Source organism: Melitaea cinxia, chromosome 2 (assembly GCF_905220565.1).
Source record: "Melitaea cinxia chromosome 2, ilMelCinx1.1, whole genome shotgun sequence".
Taxonomy (NCBI): Eukaryota; Metazoa; Arthropoda; class Insecta; order Lepidoptera; family Nymphalidae; genus Melitaea; species Melitaea cinxia.
Window position 1 is genome coordinate 5289108 of NC_059395.1, and position 20694 is coordinate 5309801.

Genomic DNA, 20694 nt, shown 5'->3' on the forward strand with positions numbered 1-20694 from the left:
TTAGATTTATGGTTCCAAATAGATAATCTCCTTATTATGGCTGGACTCAGCTTAAAAAGTTCGTTTTTATGATTGAATTCAAGCAGTTATTCATTTTTATTCTAAAATTATTGAGAGATATAGATTGTTTCTATTGGTATATTGTTTTTATTTGTATGTTTGTATAAATATAGTGTGTATGTGTTTACATATGTGTTTATATGTTTATGTAGATACATACGTTAAATGTATTGTAATTAATTTAATTATACGTGCTAAACTTGCGTTGTTGATTGCGCACTACTACCGACATATTTTTCTTATACTACTTTTATTAAAGGTTGCCTGGAAGAGATCGCTTTAAGCGATAAGGCCGCCTTTGCATACATTATTTGTTTTTGTATCAAATCGTTCTAAAATGTATCTTCTTTTTTGTGTATGCAATAAAGTTTAATAAATAAATAAATAAAATAAAATATTCTGTTATAATAATTTCATGATAGTATCAAATTATGACAGTTAAAAAATGTTCGAACTGTATGGAGTATGTTGCTCAAACATTCATTTTAAAGTATCTGAAACACACGACACTAATGCTAATGGTTTTTAAGCAATTGTCGATTTTGTATGGGCGGATTACATATGTAATCTACGCAACCGATGCAAGGTTAATGTAATTTATTAAGTTGCAAATGTACTGCAGTATTTTCTGTCCACGTGTAAATTTGCAACCTAAATATCATGATTAAAGTACACTTGAAATAAGAGGATGAAGCACAAAGTACGTCTAAATATATTTTACGTGCCCCCACAGGGGAACAAATTTAAAAATAAACTCCTCTTTTAGTGATTACAAACCTTAAATGAAATATAACATATTTTAAACTTTTTCTTTTTTAGTATTTCTTCACAGCTAATTTTTATAAATTAAGTAATTTTCAAAATTTACAGTCATTTTCTGTATAAGTACGATATGGTCCCGAAACAATCCTTATATAAACTGCTGTGATCCCTACGTCTATAAATATTTTAAAGTTTTTGATAGCTATTTTTCCATAAATTTCATAGAATCTTACCAATACATTCAACCAAAAAGACTTGATCTTAATAAGCTATGTACCGTGTGTTTGTTGTTACTCTCCAAGTTAGTTGCCTCGACTCGTTTGGTGATAGATCCGGGGAACTCCTGGCTCCTAATCTTCTGACACACTGCATTGATCCATTGTCGTAACCACCGCATTGCCTAGTTGAAGAAAATAAAGAATAAAAAATATATTTTAATTTATATTAGATTTGTTATATTTCTGAAACACGCGATTAATATTAATTTTTTATTTTTGACGTAAACTTTTTAAATGTTTATAAAATACTGAAATAATTGTATTTGCTTGCAAACGAAAAAAAAACCGACTTCAATTATATCGACAAGTAATACTACGTAGGTGTTTTTGACAACCGAAAATAAAAATCATCATATCAAAAATTTCGATCTAGCGGGTACATCGTTCCATAGCTTAATTGGCTAGAGCGCCGACACGGTCAGTCGGAGACGCGGGTTCGATCCCTGCTGGAGCGGTCAATTTTTGATATGATATTCAAAAATGTTTAGAATTCCTAATGTGTGGGTAACACAAAAATAAAATCGTACATACAACGTAGGTAGATGAAAAAGTAGTCAAGTAAATACGCGTTATCGAAGATTACTCAAACAGTTACAGACTACATAATAAACATCAGCTTTCGATTAAATTTAAAATCTTCAAAATCGGTCCACCCAGTCAAAAGTTCTGAAGTAACATACATTAAAAAAATACAGTTGAATTGAGAACCTCCTCCATTTTTGGGAGTCGGTTAAAAAATACTTGTTGAATTAAATTAGACTCTTACAGAGCTTAAGTAAATTATAATAAAAAAATAAACAACTTTAAAATTAAATTAATAAAATCTCAATGAAAAATTCAATTCATCTAAAATTACTGTCATGAACATGAAGAACTAAAACTAACACATCTGTTGATGTACTTTAAGACTTACTTATGGTAGTATTACTGTTTGACAATTTTAAAAAATATATTCTTAGAAAAAAAAACAAAAAAAATTCAAAATAAGAATAAAACAATAAGTTGTTTGTAATTTTTATGATACGTAACTTGATTATGATAAAAGAATACACTACATTTTATTAAACACAGAAATAGGGACACCCATTTCGGCGTGTCCTCTAATGTACTTGAAGTTGCCTCTGAAAATTTTGATACAATAGGCAATTATTGTTAAGCCGCGCCTTACAAATTAAATCTGAGTGATGTTGCGAAAACCTTGTTTACGTAAGAACAAAATATTTAGCATGGACATTCAAATGGCATTTCAATCTCTGAAAAGTATATATTTACGTTTTTATAATAGCCATTTTTGGTATCCAAGATACTCGTAACATTATAACTACCTTTATTTAAATGTAGATGAACTGAAGTAATAATCTCTAATGTTCCTCATAATAATCACAAGAAATGACTGTTTAACACTCTACGAGGTGTGTGGAAGGCACAAGCTAACAAGAGCTCTTAACAGGAGATCAGAAACACATTTTTTATATATAAAAAAGTAAAACTAATTGTTTACCTTTTCCTTTAAAGAGAATTATATCATATATCTATAAGAGTCTAAATGTAAAAATTATGTGGTGACATGGGACACCAGGTAGGAACGAAGTTCCTTCGGATAGTATAGAAGCAACACAATTTGAAAAAAAAAAATGTTGGATTTTATATATATATTCTAATTCAAATTTTTTTTTAAATATTCTTGATTGGTTTTTACCTAAGAACATAAAAGTATTTGGGAAATTTAGTATTTTAGAAAATAACAAATATCGTAAAATAAAATAAATCGAACAAAATAATAATAGTAATAATAATTCAAACTATTAGATGAAATAAAAAAAAAAAACAAAATTACATAAATAATTTAAAAAAAAAGTTTACTAGTAATATTTTAGTTTTATAAACGTCATATTTATACAGTCGTGTGACTGATATTACGCCTCTTCCTTTATATATTTTTCTTACGGTTTTAGTATCACATTTTTTTCAGTTCACTCGCCCAGCCAAATGACAAGCCTGCCGTAAGGAACTTCGTTCCAAAAACCCAATTTTCAAGAATCTATGTTCATTAACTTAACAGAAGTTATACCAAATTTCTGTTGGAATACCATATTACTTCTGTTGTCATTAGCGCGTTGTCTAGTCATTGCATGAGTTCGCAAACTTTTCCTTTGTGTTGCGAAGATAAAGACTTTGTATACATTCACTTGTCTGCTGTAACATAATATAACAATGTATTATAATGTACTATGTGATAAGCATTATCTGTAGTATAAAACTGTGAAATTTGTTGATGAGTCAATTTACTGTTGCTATCAAAAAATCTCAAGGTTTGTAAGACTTTTTACTAAAGAAGGTAATCTTTTTTAATACCTGGTTACCTTACTCACCACATGAACACAACGCTTCATGAGCAGTGTTATTGATCTGTTATCTTCTGTATTATCTCAACTTTACAAAGCACCTCAGTACTTCTCCAAACGGGCTGGTCCAGATATTGTGTAGGATATTACAGAGGCGGCTCATCCTAAAGAGCGCTGGTGCAGTGCACTCCTACTAAAATTACATAGGTAATCTTAAATCTGTATTTCTTTATAATACATACTATCCTTACATTACATTCTTTCTATTCTACTATGCCTATAAATTTAATATTTTAATTTATTATATTAACTACACCTACACGTAAATTTTACATCAAAATTGTAACGAGTGAAGCGTCAGTTGAAACGGACAAAAACTTAGTACAATTTCAAGTACTGTATACAATGACTGCGATAGAGAAACATCGAGACAGGCTGACGCGTGAAATAAAAGATTTCGTATGAGAAATTAGCCTAATATGACGACGTGCATTGACGGAATTAATTTTCTGTACAAATAAAATAAATGTTACCATTTAATTAGTTTTTAGTATATTTTTAGTTTTTTTTTTTTTTTTTATGATCCTCTACCAAAAAATGTCACGAGCCGCCTCCGGGATATTTCCTGTTGTACCAATGCTTAAAATGTGTTGCAATAAATCCTATTAATATTGATATTTTGAAAATTTATAAAAATCAAATTTTTTTAGCATTGTATAGATAGATGCTATATCAATAACTTTTGTAAAACTGGTACCGAAACTCAGTATTTTGCAACTTGAGAACCAGGTTTCCAGCTTTTCAGGAACCAGAATTTCAAGTAAAATATTATAGTAGTATTTAAAATTTTAACTGATAGCATAATTGTTATTGATGTGTTGACATATATTTGAAAACTTTTTAACAAAAAAATTAAACAAAATAATTGTGTTTGCTCGCTAACGAAAGAAACCGAAATCGATTACATCGACAAGAACAACAACGTAAGTAGACAAAAAATAGTCAAGTAAATAAGCGTTATCAAAGATTACTCAAAAAACAGTTATCACGATCAAATTTAAATGGAACCATAACAAAAACATCGGCTTTCAATTAAAATAAGAGTCATCAAAATTGGTATACCCAGTGAAAAGTTATGCGATATTATACAACGTAGGTCCACAAAAAAATAGTCAAGTAAATACGCATTATTACATATATATCAAAAAGTACTTGTTAAATCGCAATCAAATTGAAATCAGATCACACAACATGCATCGCATTTCGATTAAAATAAAAATCATCGGAATCGGTCCACCCAGTCAAAAGTTCTATAAATAAGTTCTATATATATATAAAGGTAACATATGTATAACACGACTGAAAACACTCAATGAAACATTTATTTCTCACTTCAAATCTATAATTATTCATTAACAATACACACTTTTAACTACATTCAATAAGTTATCACGCTAACCACTAATACGCCACATATCGAGCAGCACTACTAACCACTAATACGCCACTTATCGAGCAGCAATGCAAGCCGCACAATAATTAAACAATAACTGCTTCTTCACTTACAAATTATCATATTTATACGACAATAATTCCGCCAATACATGACAAAGATGGCGACTAATCAAACAGAAAATTAGTATTAACTATTCGGAAGATGGTGTCTTCATCTTTATGCACTTCCGGTACTTCAACAAATAATAATCAGAATAAGAACATTTAAATGATAAAAGCATTTATTGTTTAACTATCCAGCAAAACATATAAAGAAATAGTGACTGGCTAATCGTAAATTAATAGGTATTACGTAATCATTCGGTAGATGGCGTCACCATCTTTGTACTGTTCCGATATTAAGCGAATAAACAATAAGAGTAATAACGACACAAAATCCAATATTTTAATAATTGTCAGAATTACAAATTTAAATGCTAACACATACATAAAAAATACAATCGAATTGAGAACATTCTTCTTTTTTGGAAGTCGGTTAAAAATATACGAGTCGACTTAAAACCATCTCCGTTTTTTTTGTCGGTTCAAGCGCATTATTATGAGCTGCTATAAGTTGCATACATCGCACATACTTACATACATACAAGTTTCAAAATATTCGGCCACTGGCTTCGTGGGTTCTTTTTTATCTGTAGCGAACGTGGATTGATAAATTTAAATTTGTAAACAATAGCGAAAACAAAGGAATTTTAATACAATTTTTTTAAAGGTGTTACATTATCATTCTAGTACGCAAAAGGTATCTTGTAATAACTTTCAAAAACCAGCCAAATTTAAACTATTCTATTGTACAAGACCTTGAACGTTCTCGAAGCGCTAAGTCAAATAAAATTTGAAATTGTACGGTACTCCTAAAACCTACTTATGTATATTAGTATATAATATCGTCATATTTATACGATTCTAAAGATACGTCAGATAAATTTGTTCCCATACATTTTCAATACATTTATCTTCAGGTAAATATGTAAAAACTTATCGGCTGGGTCCGAGGCAAGTGCCAAATAAATTTTTCGATACTACGAAATAAAAGTTATTATTTATGAACAATTTTATTAATATATGAAGATATATTTTACATATATCAGTCTGTATGCCAAAATATTAAGATTAGCACAAGTGATTCCCTGGTTTTGTAACACTTAAATCCTTTTTCTAAGTCAATAAATAAAAAGCATATCTTGTTTTATAACGACTTGGCACAAAACAAACATAAATATTATTTGGACAAGTTGTGGTGACTGAACTAGCTTCGTCGCTTTTGTAAAATATTCTTTACAATCATATATATCATACCGCAAGGTAATGTGTTAAAAATGTTTTTTACATTTGTTTGAAACAGTCAATAAATAACAATTACATAAACAAATTGTTTTTTTTTTTTTTTTGAAATTTACTCCTAAAGGATTGATTTTCATATAAGGCCGGTATGAAAAAATATAAGGAGTAAAATCTTTTGAACGAATGACCTCGCTACGTTTCTCGTAACGCCATCTGTCGGGACTCAATAGGGTTCCGATAGATGGCGTTGTTTAATTCGTTTATTTACCATTTAATATGGTATTAATCTTTTTATTAGACTAGTACGCCTTTTTATTAGTGCCTATTTCGACAGTCGATCTGAAGTACTAAACTCCAGTCGTGTGTCGAAGCTGTGACACACACTATTTTTAACCGACTTCCAAAAAAGGAGGAGGTTCTCAATTCGACTGTATTTTTTTTTTTATGTATGTTACATCAGAACTTTCGACTGGGTGGAGCGATTTCGACAAATTTTCTTTTAATCGAAAGGTGGTGTGTGCCAATTGGTCCCATTTAAATTTATTTGAGATCTAACAACTACTTTTCGAGCTATATCTAATAATGCGTTTTTACTTGACGCTTTTTTCGTCGACCTACGTTGTATTATACCACATAACTTTCTACTGGATGTACCGATTTTGATAATTCTTTTTTTGTTGGAAAGGAAATATCCCAAGTTTAGTACCGTGATAGGGAAACCAGGCTCTGATGATGGAATCCCAGAGAAATCGAGGGAACTTCTTGAAAATCCGCAATAACTTTTTACTGGGTGTACCGATTTTAATAATTTTTAATTTAATCGAAAGCTGATGTTTGTCATGTGGTCACATATAAATTTTATTGAGATCTGATAACTACTTTTTGAGTAATCTTTGATAACGCGCAGTTACTTGACTATTTTTTCGTCGATCTACGTTGTACTACTCGTCGATGTAATTGAAGTCGGTTTTTTTTTCGTTTGCGAGCAAACACAATTATTTACAGTAGCATTCTATTTGTATTGTAATTAGTTATTTATTGACTGTGTTTCAAAGTTCAGAAACGGATTACTGTACATACAAACTTAACATTTAGTAAGAAAAATAAAAGGTACAAAAACAAGCAATTAGAAAAATAGTTATTTATTGTTATTATTTTTAACTTGTAACAACGTTTAGCGATCTTACGCGGTAAAGATCCTTCACGATTTTTCATGTAATTATAATGACAAAATAAATGTCAGTATAAATTGATTGATTTATTGATTTCATGGCTTTCAGTTTTGGAGCACGGTTGATTCCGCCAATGTCACGTAGGGAGGTGTGAGTATAAAAATCGCGAGAGAATTTCATTTCGATAATATTTTATTTGTTAGGGAAAAATAATATTTAATAAACTCTACTTACATTTACTAATTTACCTGCTATTTTATCCAGGTTAGATTTTTAACTTTATATCCATTTTATTTTGTGTATAGGCTATTTTCTATAAATCATATAATAACACACTAAAGCCTAACTTTATAAGGTCGTAAAAAGGAAAAGATAACTTCAAAAAGAATGAGAAGAAGGTAATCCTGACATTTAAATAACTAACTTTAAGCTTTAATATTCTTAGTCATATCATTTTGTTAGTGCTGTCACCACACTGTATGATTCCTTAGCATTGCTCTAACATATTACGCTTCAGCCTGTAATATCCCACTACTGGGTATAGGCCTCTTACCACGTGTAGGAAAAGGATCAGAGGCTTAATCTACCACACTGATCCAATGCAGGTTTGCGGATATATGCCCTACTATGAGTAACGATCGCTATTAGGTGTACATGACATCAACCGCGACCGACGGCTTAACGTGCTTTCCGAAGCACGATGGGGAGACCCACAAAAACTGCACAAACACCTAGACCACGGCTAATATCTTCATGATCAATACAAATGTTTATCATGTACGGGAATCGAACCCGCAGCCGCCAAGGCAACAGCCACAAACCAGTGCTGTGACCGTTGCGCCAACACGTCGTCTAACATATTCTAACATCTCATCGCTAATATTTACGATAGCGTTTTACTATTACAAGATAACACGGCAATTTAGCTGTGTAAACTTATAGCGCAGACCCTCAGTCTGACCGAGACTTAATTGATCCTTGTAACTGAACCAATTTCGACATTAGCGTCTGTCACTCTTATCTGAGGGTCATCTGAGTGAACTTGGATTTCCAGTAATCTCTTTAATTTCATTGAATCTTTCTAATCTAAGTGATATTTTTATTCGTTTGTTTCTTCAACATATTATACATATATGTAGGCAGGTCGTCAATATTCATGTTCAGAGGTACCTCGAAAAGAAATAAAGTACTTGTCTTGGCCACTTTGAAAAATTTGGAGCGACAAAAGTTGGACGGAATAATAAAATGACTTGAGATTTTGAGAAAAACAATTTTGAAAAAAATACGGTTTTTGACGATATTAGAATTTTTTAAAAATTTGGAGTGAACCTTAAATTTTTTTTTGACCTGTCATTTGGAGGGGACTCATAAAAAATTGTAAACTTACATATTTTGGTACGTGACACGAAAAAAATATTATATTTATTTAGTAATTACTTATTGTTATTTTTTTAAGAGAACTTTTAGTTAAACGTGAATTCTTATAACGGTTTTTAATTATACTAGACATTGAATGATATAAGAATCAATGTCAAAGTCAATGTCGACACATATAATCCAAGGTCACTCTGACGACGGAAAGCGTATCGTAAAAAATCCCACGTAACAATCCACATGAAACACGCTCACATAAACGATTATCGTTTTTTATTCACACTCAAAATCCTGAGTACAATATTACGTAACGGTCTCATTCAGGATGATTACGGCTTGTTACATGTCTCTAATACATTCTGGCCGTAGTCCAAAACGACTTAATCGGACAACTTGAATAATTTCTCGCATTAATCACGAAACATTGGCAAAGTTCGGTATTGTTATATATTATTTTCCGATTGTCGATAAGAGTGATAGCCAAGTTCAAGGCCGGGTCTTTTAGAACATTTTCATTCATACTTTTATTGGATAACACTATGCAAATATTCGATTGAACTCACTTTTATTATAGTACATATATATATATATATATATATACATATGTATATAGTAGCTTAAGATCAACGCCAAATAACTCTGCTCTCCGGATGTGTTATGTTTCTGTAGTGAGTAAGGTAGCCAGAGTTCCTGGGGAGGATCGGGGATAAGGTCGGCAACGCATTTGCGATGCCTCTGGTGTTGCAAGTTTCTATATACTAAGGCAATCTCTAACCATTAAATAAACCGTTGTTTACCGACTCGTTAACCGGAAATAATCGTACTGGTTGAGTGGCAGGCAGTTATTTATTTATTGTTTATTGTCATTTTAAAAATGAAACTAAATTCCTATAGTTATTTTTTTTATTTCATTAACATATATTACTTATTAAATAATTATTTTATAAATCGCCGTCGATTGATCACGACAACGATTTAGCCTTTAACATACCACTGCTGGGCCTCTATCTCCACGTAGGAGATTTTTATGAATAACTAAAAATATATAACTTTAAATAATATATACACATACGAGTATATGTTATATATAATAAGATTATCAATTGTGTCGCCATCTTAAATATTTATATTACTTCGTGATGACCAACATCGTCGCTCTGTATTTTATGAACATTATTAATCTCGTGAGGATCAACGGGTTTTTCTTAACATGAAGTTTAGCTTCATTTGAAAGAAAATGATATAAAGATTGCATGAATAATAATATAAGTCGTTTTTAAACATAAGCGAAAGTATTGTTAAAGGCACTCAAATGTGTCATGAATTGGACAGTTTAATGATTTGGAATACGTCCCTTCTAGAAATAAGTTCAATGTTGCTAACTAAAATTGTATACGAATCACCATATCTAAAGTACAGCAAGAATATCTATACTAAAATAATATAGCTCTCTGCTTACACAACTTTACGATATTCACGCACCCATTCGACCAGTAAGAATAAAACATCTACCTGCCCCATGGATTACACCCGAAATTAAAAAATTGCAGGAAAAAAAAGTTCGTGCTAAGTCGCGGTACAGACTGAATAACAGTGAGGCTAATAGAGAGGTATACGTAAAGGCTCGGAATCACTGTAATAGGGTGTGTAGAGATGCACATCGTCGCCATATCCACAAATCTGTCATCGAAGAAGAAGATTCCAGCAAAGTCTGGAATTTTCTTAAATCACTTGGAATTGGCAAAGCGCGTCTAGATAACAGTTCTCAAAATCTTAATCTTGACGAGTTAAATCTCCACTTCTCTTCGTCTGTTGCCATAGATAGTGCAACTAAAGCCCATACAAGAAATCAACTTTCAGCTTTGTCAGTTCCTGATTCTCCCATTTTCTTTCTTGATCAGCTTTCTGAATGTGATGTTAAGAAGAATATTTTAGCAATAACTTCAAATTCCGTTGGTTCTGATAGCATTAGTCGGAAAATGATCCTTCCTCTCCTTGATATACTAACACCGATAATTACATCCATTTTTAATACTTCCATCTCTACCTGCACTTTCCCATCAATGTGGAAAGATGCTGAAATTGTACCTCTCCCAAAAAAAGCTAATCCGTCGTCCTTATCCGAATATCGTCCTATTTCCATCCTCCCTTTTCTGTCCAAAGCACTCGAACGGCTTGTGCATCAACAGCTCAGCAGTTTCCTTTTAAAACACCGTCTGTTGAATCCTATGCAATCCGGTTTTCGCCCAGGTCACAGTACGACTACTGCGCTTGTAAAAATAACGGATGATATACGATCAAATATGGAAAACCAACAGGTCACGGTATTAACGTTACTCGATTTTAGTAACGCCTTTAATACCGTGGACTTTGATATACTATGTGATATTTTACGTTCTCTTAACATATCTCCTGAGGTTGCTGATTGGTTTCTTAGTTACTTGCAGGGTCGCCGGCAGCGAGTTAAATTGAATGACTCATACTCCAATTGGTCAATGGTCAATACCGGTGTCCCGCAAGGTGGCGTGCTCTCCCCTCTTTTGTTTTCAATATTTATAAATTCTATCTGTAATGTAATATCTTCTTTCTACCACCTCTATGCAGATGATCTCCAGATATACTCTCACTCCACTGTTCATAACTTATCTCAGTGTGTATCACGTATAAACAATGACCTTTTAGCCATTGGTAAATGGAGTAAAGCCTATGGCCTAAATATTAATCCAAATAAAACGAAAGCTATTATTATAGGAAGCTCCAGACTGCTCAGCCGCATTGATAAATCTGAGCTATCTCCTGTTACATTTAATGGATTCACCATTCCATATAGCGAAAGCGTGAGAAATTTAGGTGTTATCTTTGACCAAAATCTCTCTTGGGGTCCTCAAATATGTGAAATTAGTCGCAGACTGTTCGCTTCGGTTGGGTCTCTCCGCAGATTGCGTAATCTTCTGCCCATTCCTACTAAAATTGCTCTTGCACATAGTCTCTTATTACCAATTCTTGATTATGCTGATACTTGCTATCTTGACATTACAGAGGAGCAGCTTAATAAGCTTGAGCGCATTCAGAATGTATGTATAAGATTTATCTTTGGACTACGCAAATATGACCATATTTCGGAATTTCGCAAAAAACTCAAGTGGCTCCCAATTCGCCTTCGCAGGAATACTCATATTCTTACCCTACTTTACTCCATTTTATTTAATCCCTTTACCCCTTCCTATCTGAAAGAACGTTTCAAATTCCTTGGTGATTCTCACGAACGCTGTCTTCGTTCTGACAGTAATTTTCTTCTTGAAATTCCTTCTCACTCCTCTTCCTTTTATGACAAATCTTTTACAGTTCAAGCCTCTCGCTTATGGAATACCTTGCCCTTGAATATCAGACGTGTACAAACACCTGCACTTTTTAAAAAGACTGTTTGGAAGCATTTTCTTCAAACTCAACAATAAACAAGTAATTCATAATTATAATGTATACATATATGTATTTACATGTATGTCTGCATGTACGTGGGTATATATGTATATATGTCAGTATGTATGTATGTATTTATGTATGTATGTATGTAGGTATGTATGTATGTATGTATATGTTTAATTATTTGAATATTTATAACAAATTTGTTGTAACTTGTACACCTATGCTGACGCTAGACCATTTCCTTTGCCCTAAGGTTGCCTGGAAGAGATCGCTTTTTAGCGATAAGGCCGCCCTTTGTACCTAATGAATATATTGTCAATATTTTCTTTCTTTCTTTGATATGTATTATTTCTGTTTTTGGTGTACAATAAAGTGTATTATTATTATTATAGCTGAAAAGTTTCTTTGTTTGTCAAAACACACAAATGTCAGATAGTACTGGTTCAAATTGATTTTGACGTGACAACGTCTTATAAATTGGTTTGCCGGGTGACACTTCAAGAAACTGCGTTACGCTCCGCTCACGTTATGCGCTCACAATGAGAGCGAGTGAGAGGCACGCGTCCCTTCCACTCGGGCATGGTTAGCCCGCCTAAGAGCGAGAGAGACAGACATAAAAAGTGAAAGGCACGCGTCCCTTCCACTCGAGCACAGTTAGCAAGTCGTTGTCACGTAAAACTTTCGCCCGTATACCGACTTTACAGGCAACCAATTTTTTTTTTTTGTTTTAGATAGCCCATTTATCTGGGAAGACTATAGACAATTTTTTCCCGAAATTAAATCGGGTCAAACCGTGGGGTACAGCGAGTACTTATGTAATGATGAAAACCAAATTACCTCTCACTTCTGCACTTAGTCCAAATGCTAACCAGACACTTGTGAGATAAGATGTCTCCTTTCTCAAAACTATTATAATGGATCCATCCATCATAATCAATTCCCTAAAAAAATATCTAAGAGAAAATATAGTAAAAATATTTTAGCATTATTAAAAATAGTTTCAATATGTGTTCCCATTTCTTCGCAGAGCAATAAACAACATTTTTTGATGTTACAAGTTTTATGCGTAAACTTAATAAAAAGTTTTGTCCGGAAAAGTTACAAAAGCTTACTCGATTGCTACTCGACTACCGCTTATATAGAAAGGAAAAAACTAGAGGCAGTACATTATTTCATACATATTGTATACAATTACAAAAGACTTTTAAAACAGTGTGCTTTAGACCACACGACAGAAGTAAAACTTCATTAGCTCCATCAAACTTATATCTCCCTCTCAACTTCCGTTCGCTTCGCCCGATCACACTTTTCGTAACGCTCTCGTTGTGCGCTCACCAACTTACTCCCAGCGCCAAGCGTGCGTAAAGAAGTTGTACTACAAGAACCGCTTGGTATAAGAGCGTGTGCCGTGTCGGCGCTTACACAGCAGCTGGGTTCAAAACTGGTCGGGATTAATATTTGTATTTAGACAAATATTTCTTTCCGGTTTCGATGTCTGTCCTTGTGGGTATCCAAGCCGTGCCTCGAAGAGCACGTTAAACAGTCGATCCCGGTTGTTATCATAAATATTCTATAGCGATCGTTGCTCACAAAAGGGAATGTATCTACCAACCCACAATAGAGCAGCGTGGGGGAGCAGGGTGGGAAGCTAAAACCCTTCTGCCACACGGAGAAAGAGGCCTATGCCACTGCTAGCAGTGGAATATCACAGGTTAAATCGATTGACACAAAAAAAAAAACAATCAAATAGGAACAGTAGTTTAGAGACGAGATAGATTTTTAAAGAAACTTAAACTACTACTTCTATTCATGTATTTCTCTCCCTCTTAATGCCTTTCGCTTGTATCCACTCTGTATATTCTTGGTCACGACGGATGTAAACACTCAAATGTATTTACTGCTTGACATAAATTTATATCCGGATTCATTGTGCTCTACAACTTCACTTGTGTTTCTGACGTTCTGTTATGTACGTTTTAGGTAAAGAAGTCGGACTCAGGAAAAGAAGTCGTTTCTTTATAGCAATGACTATCTTAATATATATAAATCTCGTGTCACAATGTTTGTCCGCGATGAACTCTTAAACTACTTAACCGATTTTAATCAAATTTGCACACCGTGTGCAGTTTGATCCAACTTGAAAGATAGGCTGTGTTTTGTTTTGATATATGTAATTATTATATTTAAGAAAAAAAATAAGGCGATACGAAGTTTGCCAGGTCAGCTAGTTTTAATATATAACAAGATACTGGCATTTTCGGTTATTAGCTTTTATCGCGGTTTATTAGGTTTTTTACATGCCCGACGTTTCGGATACTTTATAATAAATATAAATATAAATATTTACAACATATATAAATATAAATATTTACAACACGTTCATCTGTTCCTAAAGTAAGCAACTTAATGCTTGTTTTATAGGTAACAGCCGGCTGGTATAGCTACATATTTTTTTTTGGATAAATATACATATAAATAATACATATATAAATAAATATTTATATTACACCCAGCCTAGGGGTGCGAATCGAACCCACAACCACCGGAGCAGAAAGCAGGGTCACTACAAACTGCGCCAACGGGCTAGTCAAACAGTCAACTAGTCTTTACAGCAACAATGGTCACGGGAGTCCTCCCTCCGATCCGGGTTCGTTATAATGAGTGAAATTCGCGTAAACGTTAGAAAACAAAACATATTATATCCAAAATCGGAGCGAGAATTAAACTTTAAATTGTATACACCTGAAGATAAAAACAGGATCAGTGCAAACTGCGCCAACGAGCTATTTAATATTGGAGTAAATCCTAACGAGGATCCTCATTAGAGTCATCGTCTGGGTCTAGGTATTGTTGAGTGTGATGCGTTTATTTTTGATTCAGATCTCTTTCAGAATCATTTACAATAGCTTTCTAGGCTTGCGTATACATTAAAACCAAATTATGTATTAAATTTAAGCATATAACATCAGCTAAGTGAACCACTGACACGACAAATAGGTACATAAATTCTGTATTACTATAGAAATATTCTATAGTATGAACTCAACATTTTGTGCTCGAGTAAAAGGCTATTAGTAGAATACTCAAAGAGCGTGGCTCCAGTTATAGATGCTTGTGGTTGGTTATATAGTGTAGCTTTGTAGTACAAATGACGACATTTAGATTATGCATACTGTTTTAAATAATGTTAGTGTTTCGGGATTCTTTTTTTTTAATATGTACGATTTTATTTTTGTGTTTACCCACACATTAGGGATTCTAAACATTTTTTGAATATCATATCAAAAATTGACCACTCCAGCGGGATTCGAACCCGCGTATCCGACTGACCGTGTCGGCGCTCTAGCCAATTAAGCTATGGAACGATGTACCCGCCAGAGCGAAATTCTAGATATGATGATTTTTATTTTCGGTTTAAGCGAAACGTGGCGCCGTCTATAGTGAGTTCTTTTACAGAGACCCGTTCTTTTTTTTTGCTACTCTAGGTGATCGCGTAGAGAGCAATTTTCCATCTTATTTCTTTCATTAATTCGCAAATTATACTGAATACATTATAAGTATTTTAAAAGTTGGTTATAACAAATAGCAACAATAATATATATTTAACTAAGTATTAGAACGTTAGTGCTTTAGAAATTGTTATTTAAATTTATTACATGTATATTAATGTGTTTTATTTACTCCATATTTTTTTGAAATGCTAAAAAATTTGCTGCCTATATATATATATACCCTAGGTTTTCAAACAAACGTGCGATCTGATGGTAAGCCGTTACTGTACGGATACCTGAAATACCAAGAGCCTTAAAAGCGCATTTCCTACAATACTCCTATAGCGAACATAACCCCAAGATCTTTAGTAACTACATATTTTTGACGATGCGTTGGCACAGCGATCACAGCACTGGCTGTTGCGCTGACGGTTGCGGGTTCGATCCCCGCTTACTACATATATTTTTATTGCCCATATAGATGTTTGTCGTGATCTGGGCGTTTGTGCTTGTGTATTGTGTCTGTTTCCGGATCTCCGACACAGAAGTAAATCCTGGTGGGTACCGTTAAGTGTGAATCGTTTATTTATTTATTTTTACCTTTATACCTCAGAAATACGACTACTTGGGAAACTAATTTGGCTATGATCTTCCGTAAGTCGGGTTGCTATTATTTATCTTAATTAAATCGAATATCCTGTAATCTGTATTACTTCTGATAATAATTTTAGACTTCTCAAGGAATTACAACAATTTCTAAACTGAAATCGTAGCGTGAACCATTTTAATTATTTTATATAACTTGCAAATGTGAGATAACTCAGTAAATGTTTGATTCAAACTAAAGTCTGCGGATTAAAATTTAAACCATTACTAATACCGGGTTTAGAAAATCTGTAATTTTGCTTTAAATTCAACTCATGTTCAACCGTAGAGAAGATCTTAAAAAAACAGCATGTAAGTTTTTTTAATAATCTCTCACACGTATCCGCATATCCGCAGTGGAGCAAAGTGGTGAATAAGCTCTAAATCCTTTTACCTAACACGAGATCTTTTCTCAGCATTTAACACGAATGAGTTTTTTTTTTTTTTTTTGTTGAATTATTACGCTAATCTGCAAAATATAGATACGGTAAATTAACTAAATAAAACAAAAAGTTGGTATTTTCTAAGTTTTGTGAACAAATATAAATTTTTGCAAATAAATTAAACGTAATTCGTGTTTTTCTTAGTATGTTACAAATAAATATTATAAACTAGGAGAGCCCGCGGTTCCGATCTCGTAAATTTGAGAAAAATCTCACTAAAATATTATTTAGTCTATAGACTTTTTCAGGAAACGAACTATTCAACACAAAAATAATTTTCATTTAGTTTTTTTTTTTTTTTTTAGTAAAAACTAATTAAAATAAATTAACCGAATTTGTCGAGCCATTCTCGACTTATGCGCTTAGCAACATTCATTTTTTTATATAGATAAATCGCTTCAGCCTGTAATATCCCACTACTGGGCATAAGCCTCTTTCCCCATGTAGGAAAAGGATCAGAGCTTAATCCACCACGCTGCTCCAATGCGGGTTGGCGGATATATTCCCTACTATGAGTAACGATCGCTATCAGGTGTACATGATAACAACAGGAACCGATGGCTTAACGTGCTCTCCGAGGCACGGTGGGGAGACCCACAAGGACTGCACAAACATCCAGAACACGGCAAACACCTATATGGCCAATACAAATGTTTGTCATGTGCGAGGATCGAACCCGCAACCGCCAGCGCAACCGGTACAATCCATGGCTGTGACTGCTGCGCCAACGTGTCACTATGCGGGTATAGATAAATAAATATACTAAATTAAAAAATAAAGTTTTTACAGTTTAAATATGAGTAAAACGACAATGTGAGTAAATTCAAAGTCAAACTCAACACAAACGGAAAACATTACATGACATCTGTAACACAAAATTAAAATTTGCTTCTAATGACATGAAACATCATGACGCAGTGAAACATTTCATGTAATTACAAACGCAAACGAACATCTACTGGAACGTTGACCTTGACGAATTTTATTTAGTTTATATTTTTTAAATTAATAATTATATAAAAACTTATTTGTGATCTTTCAGCTTCACTATGAACACTTTTACTCAAATTCGTGATTGTAATTTCATAACTATATGCGACGTTGCAGACGCCATAGTCACAGGTGGTGGGGTAATAAAACGTTTGTAAGATGAGCATCTTAGAGTTATAATTTAGGCTGTAAGACCTACCCTTTTTTAGGTATATACCAATATTTATTTCACTTTGTCGCTCATAACTTTACATAATTCCATAACCATTTACTGCTCATACTGTGGGTTAGTTCATTACTTTTTGTTTTTACTCAATACTTATACAATAATACCTACGAATAACATTGTTTCTTATACAGGACTTACCGCAACTGGCGTTTCGAAACTCCCAAAAGAAAAGGTGCTATGGTAAAAGTCCACACACAACATATTTCAAGCTATCAGTAAATTTATTTAGAAATTATACCTTCTATGCGATCCTCCTGGTACAGGTGTAGCTGCCAATCTCGCTTGCCTCTTCAAAAGCTGCACAGTCAACGCGAATGATACAACCATCATCAGCATGGGGATGTAGAACGCGACCAACGAGCCGAACACCCAAAACAGTCTGTTGTTGATAACGCAGAGATCTGGCGTTGGCATTATATTCGTTTTGTTTATAATACCTGAAAAAAATATATTTTAAGGTAAAATAATAAAAAGCGCTTGAGCCGTAAAGCCTCCTTGAAGGTTATGTAATAATTAACACTAATATTTAACCAATATGACTATTAATTTGGAAATTTCCTGTTCAAAATATCGTGCGACCCGACTACCTAACCTAACCTCGATCTTACAGAAGATCACAGCTAAATAATACTGTTTTTAAGCACTGTTGTGTTCCTGTTGGTGAATAAGGTGACCAGAGCTCCTGGAGGGAATTGGGGATAGGGTCGGCAACGCGTCTGCGATGCTACTGGTTTTGCAGGTGTCTATAAGCTATGGTAATCGCTTACTATGAGGTGAGCCGTACGCTTGTTTGCCAACCCAGTTACATAAAAAAAAATGAAAGAAACTTCGTAGTTGTGTCATGATTTAAAATAGTATTTAGCGGTTTTGGATGTCTCAAATTGAAATGCAAATATGTATATTATGTAGGTGTTCGACGAAGAAAATTATTTTAATAGGGAAATTCGACTAATATTTGAAATTTCTTCGACAGTAAAAAATTCTCAATTTTCAATGTACAAAAAATTTTATTAGAATTTTAAGAAAAAGAATAGATATGTGAAATTTACATATATGTGAAATAGAGAGAGAAGATATTTTATTTATCTTCAAAAATATCCTCGGTACCAGTTACCTACAGAACTTTGAAAGTAACTCGTTTCCTTCAAGTCAAGAATCAAGTCAATAAAAAACCGTATAGACTCAAATAACTTTCATGGCAGCTGGGCTTCATATAAACTACACATTTTAAAATAATTTGTTTTCTTTATGAATTGAGACTTCATAATTCTCCACTTTCAAATTACAAAACGGGTATGACTTTTCAATTGAATTCACAAGAAAATGATTCGCAAATAATTTCAAAATCTAATCAGCCAAGCGACATTTTGAAGAACAGTACCCTCTTTCTATTCACCGATTTCAATATAGTGGACTTGATCCACGTCCCTTAACTTATCTGATCACGTTTGTCAAACTATTGAACACAAATTTAGGTTTACTATCTTGTTCGATTAAGATAACAATTCCTTGTCTTTGCTCTTTTGTTATTTTATCGACTTGACCAATCTATATATTTTTTAAGAAAATTGCGTGGACGGAGGAGTACGGAATTTCGCACACTTATAGTTTATATAGAGAAGGCGTGCAGAATGCTAATATTTTAAATTAATTATACATAAAAAATACATTAAATCAATAAAAAGAAAACATTACACACACCACCATGTATTTGAAACACACACGCATATATACTCTTTTGTTTATTATTATAGAAGTATAGTCTTTGCTAATAGAACCTTATTTACGATTGAATTTCGACCACTGGGCGACCACGATTTATTATTGGTTACTTGTATTTATATTTATATCTATCAAAGTATTTTGTACCGTAGCTTTCGAAAGATTAAAGTATTGGTGAAATCGGTTAAATAAAAATTATAGTATTTTATTTAACTGTAGTATTAATTATAGTGTTTCATTTATTTATGCATGATGATGACGCGTTGGCGCAGCGGTCAGCGGTCACTGGCTGTTGCGCTGGCGGTCGCGGGTTCGATTCCCGATCACGACAGACATTTGTATCGACCATATAGATGTTGGTCGTGGTATGGGCGTTGTGCTTGTGTATTGTGTGTGTTTCCGGACCCCCGACACAGGAGAAAATCCTACTGGGGCCGTTGAATGTGAAGTATTTATTTGTTTATTTATTTATTTATTTAATATTTTAATTTAATTATTAAAATAAATACATGATGTTTTTTGTAATGAGCGTTTCTTAATTGTATCAATTATGTGTCTTTTAACAAATAACGTTGTTATGTTATTCTTTTAATTTTATAATTTCAATAAATACTTAATTTTTATTCCTGACAGTCATTACATATTACAGGCTGAAGCATAATTAATAATCCTTTAAAAAATCATACGCAAAATATGACAAATTAATTTATATAATGATGCGAAGTAATAGCATCTAACCCTAAGTTATTTTCCTGTTAACATTTCAACTTATTAGCGTCGCATGTTTTCATAATACATTTAAATATATTTTTCGTTTTCCTTAAGAAATATATTTGACATTTTGCCCCCCTATGAAATTACTAACGAGGAATATACTTTTGAATTCATTCACAAACTAAATATGTCCTTATGGTTATAGTTTTAAACATAAATATCCCATGTACAGTTAGACAAGATCTCG

At 33.0% G+C, this 20694-nt stretch overlaps 1 protein-coding gene across 1 annotated transcript in view; it reads right to left on the minus strand.

Moving 5' to 3' along the window:
• LOC123658886 (5-hydroxytryptamine receptor 2C) overlaps positions 1 to 20694 on the minus strand; it is a 69897-nt gene that overhangs the window by 15250 nt on the left and 33953 nt on the right. The window contains exons 4-5 of the mRNA XM_045594179.1: positions 18250 to 18448; positions 1100 to 1222 (exon numbers count right to left, since the gene is read on the minus strand). Of these exons, the coding sequence (XP_045450135.1) occupies positions 1100 to 1222; positions 18250 to 18448 (322 nt within the window). The remainder of the gene's footprint in view (positions 1 to 1099; positions 1223 to 18249; positions 18449 to 20694) is intronic.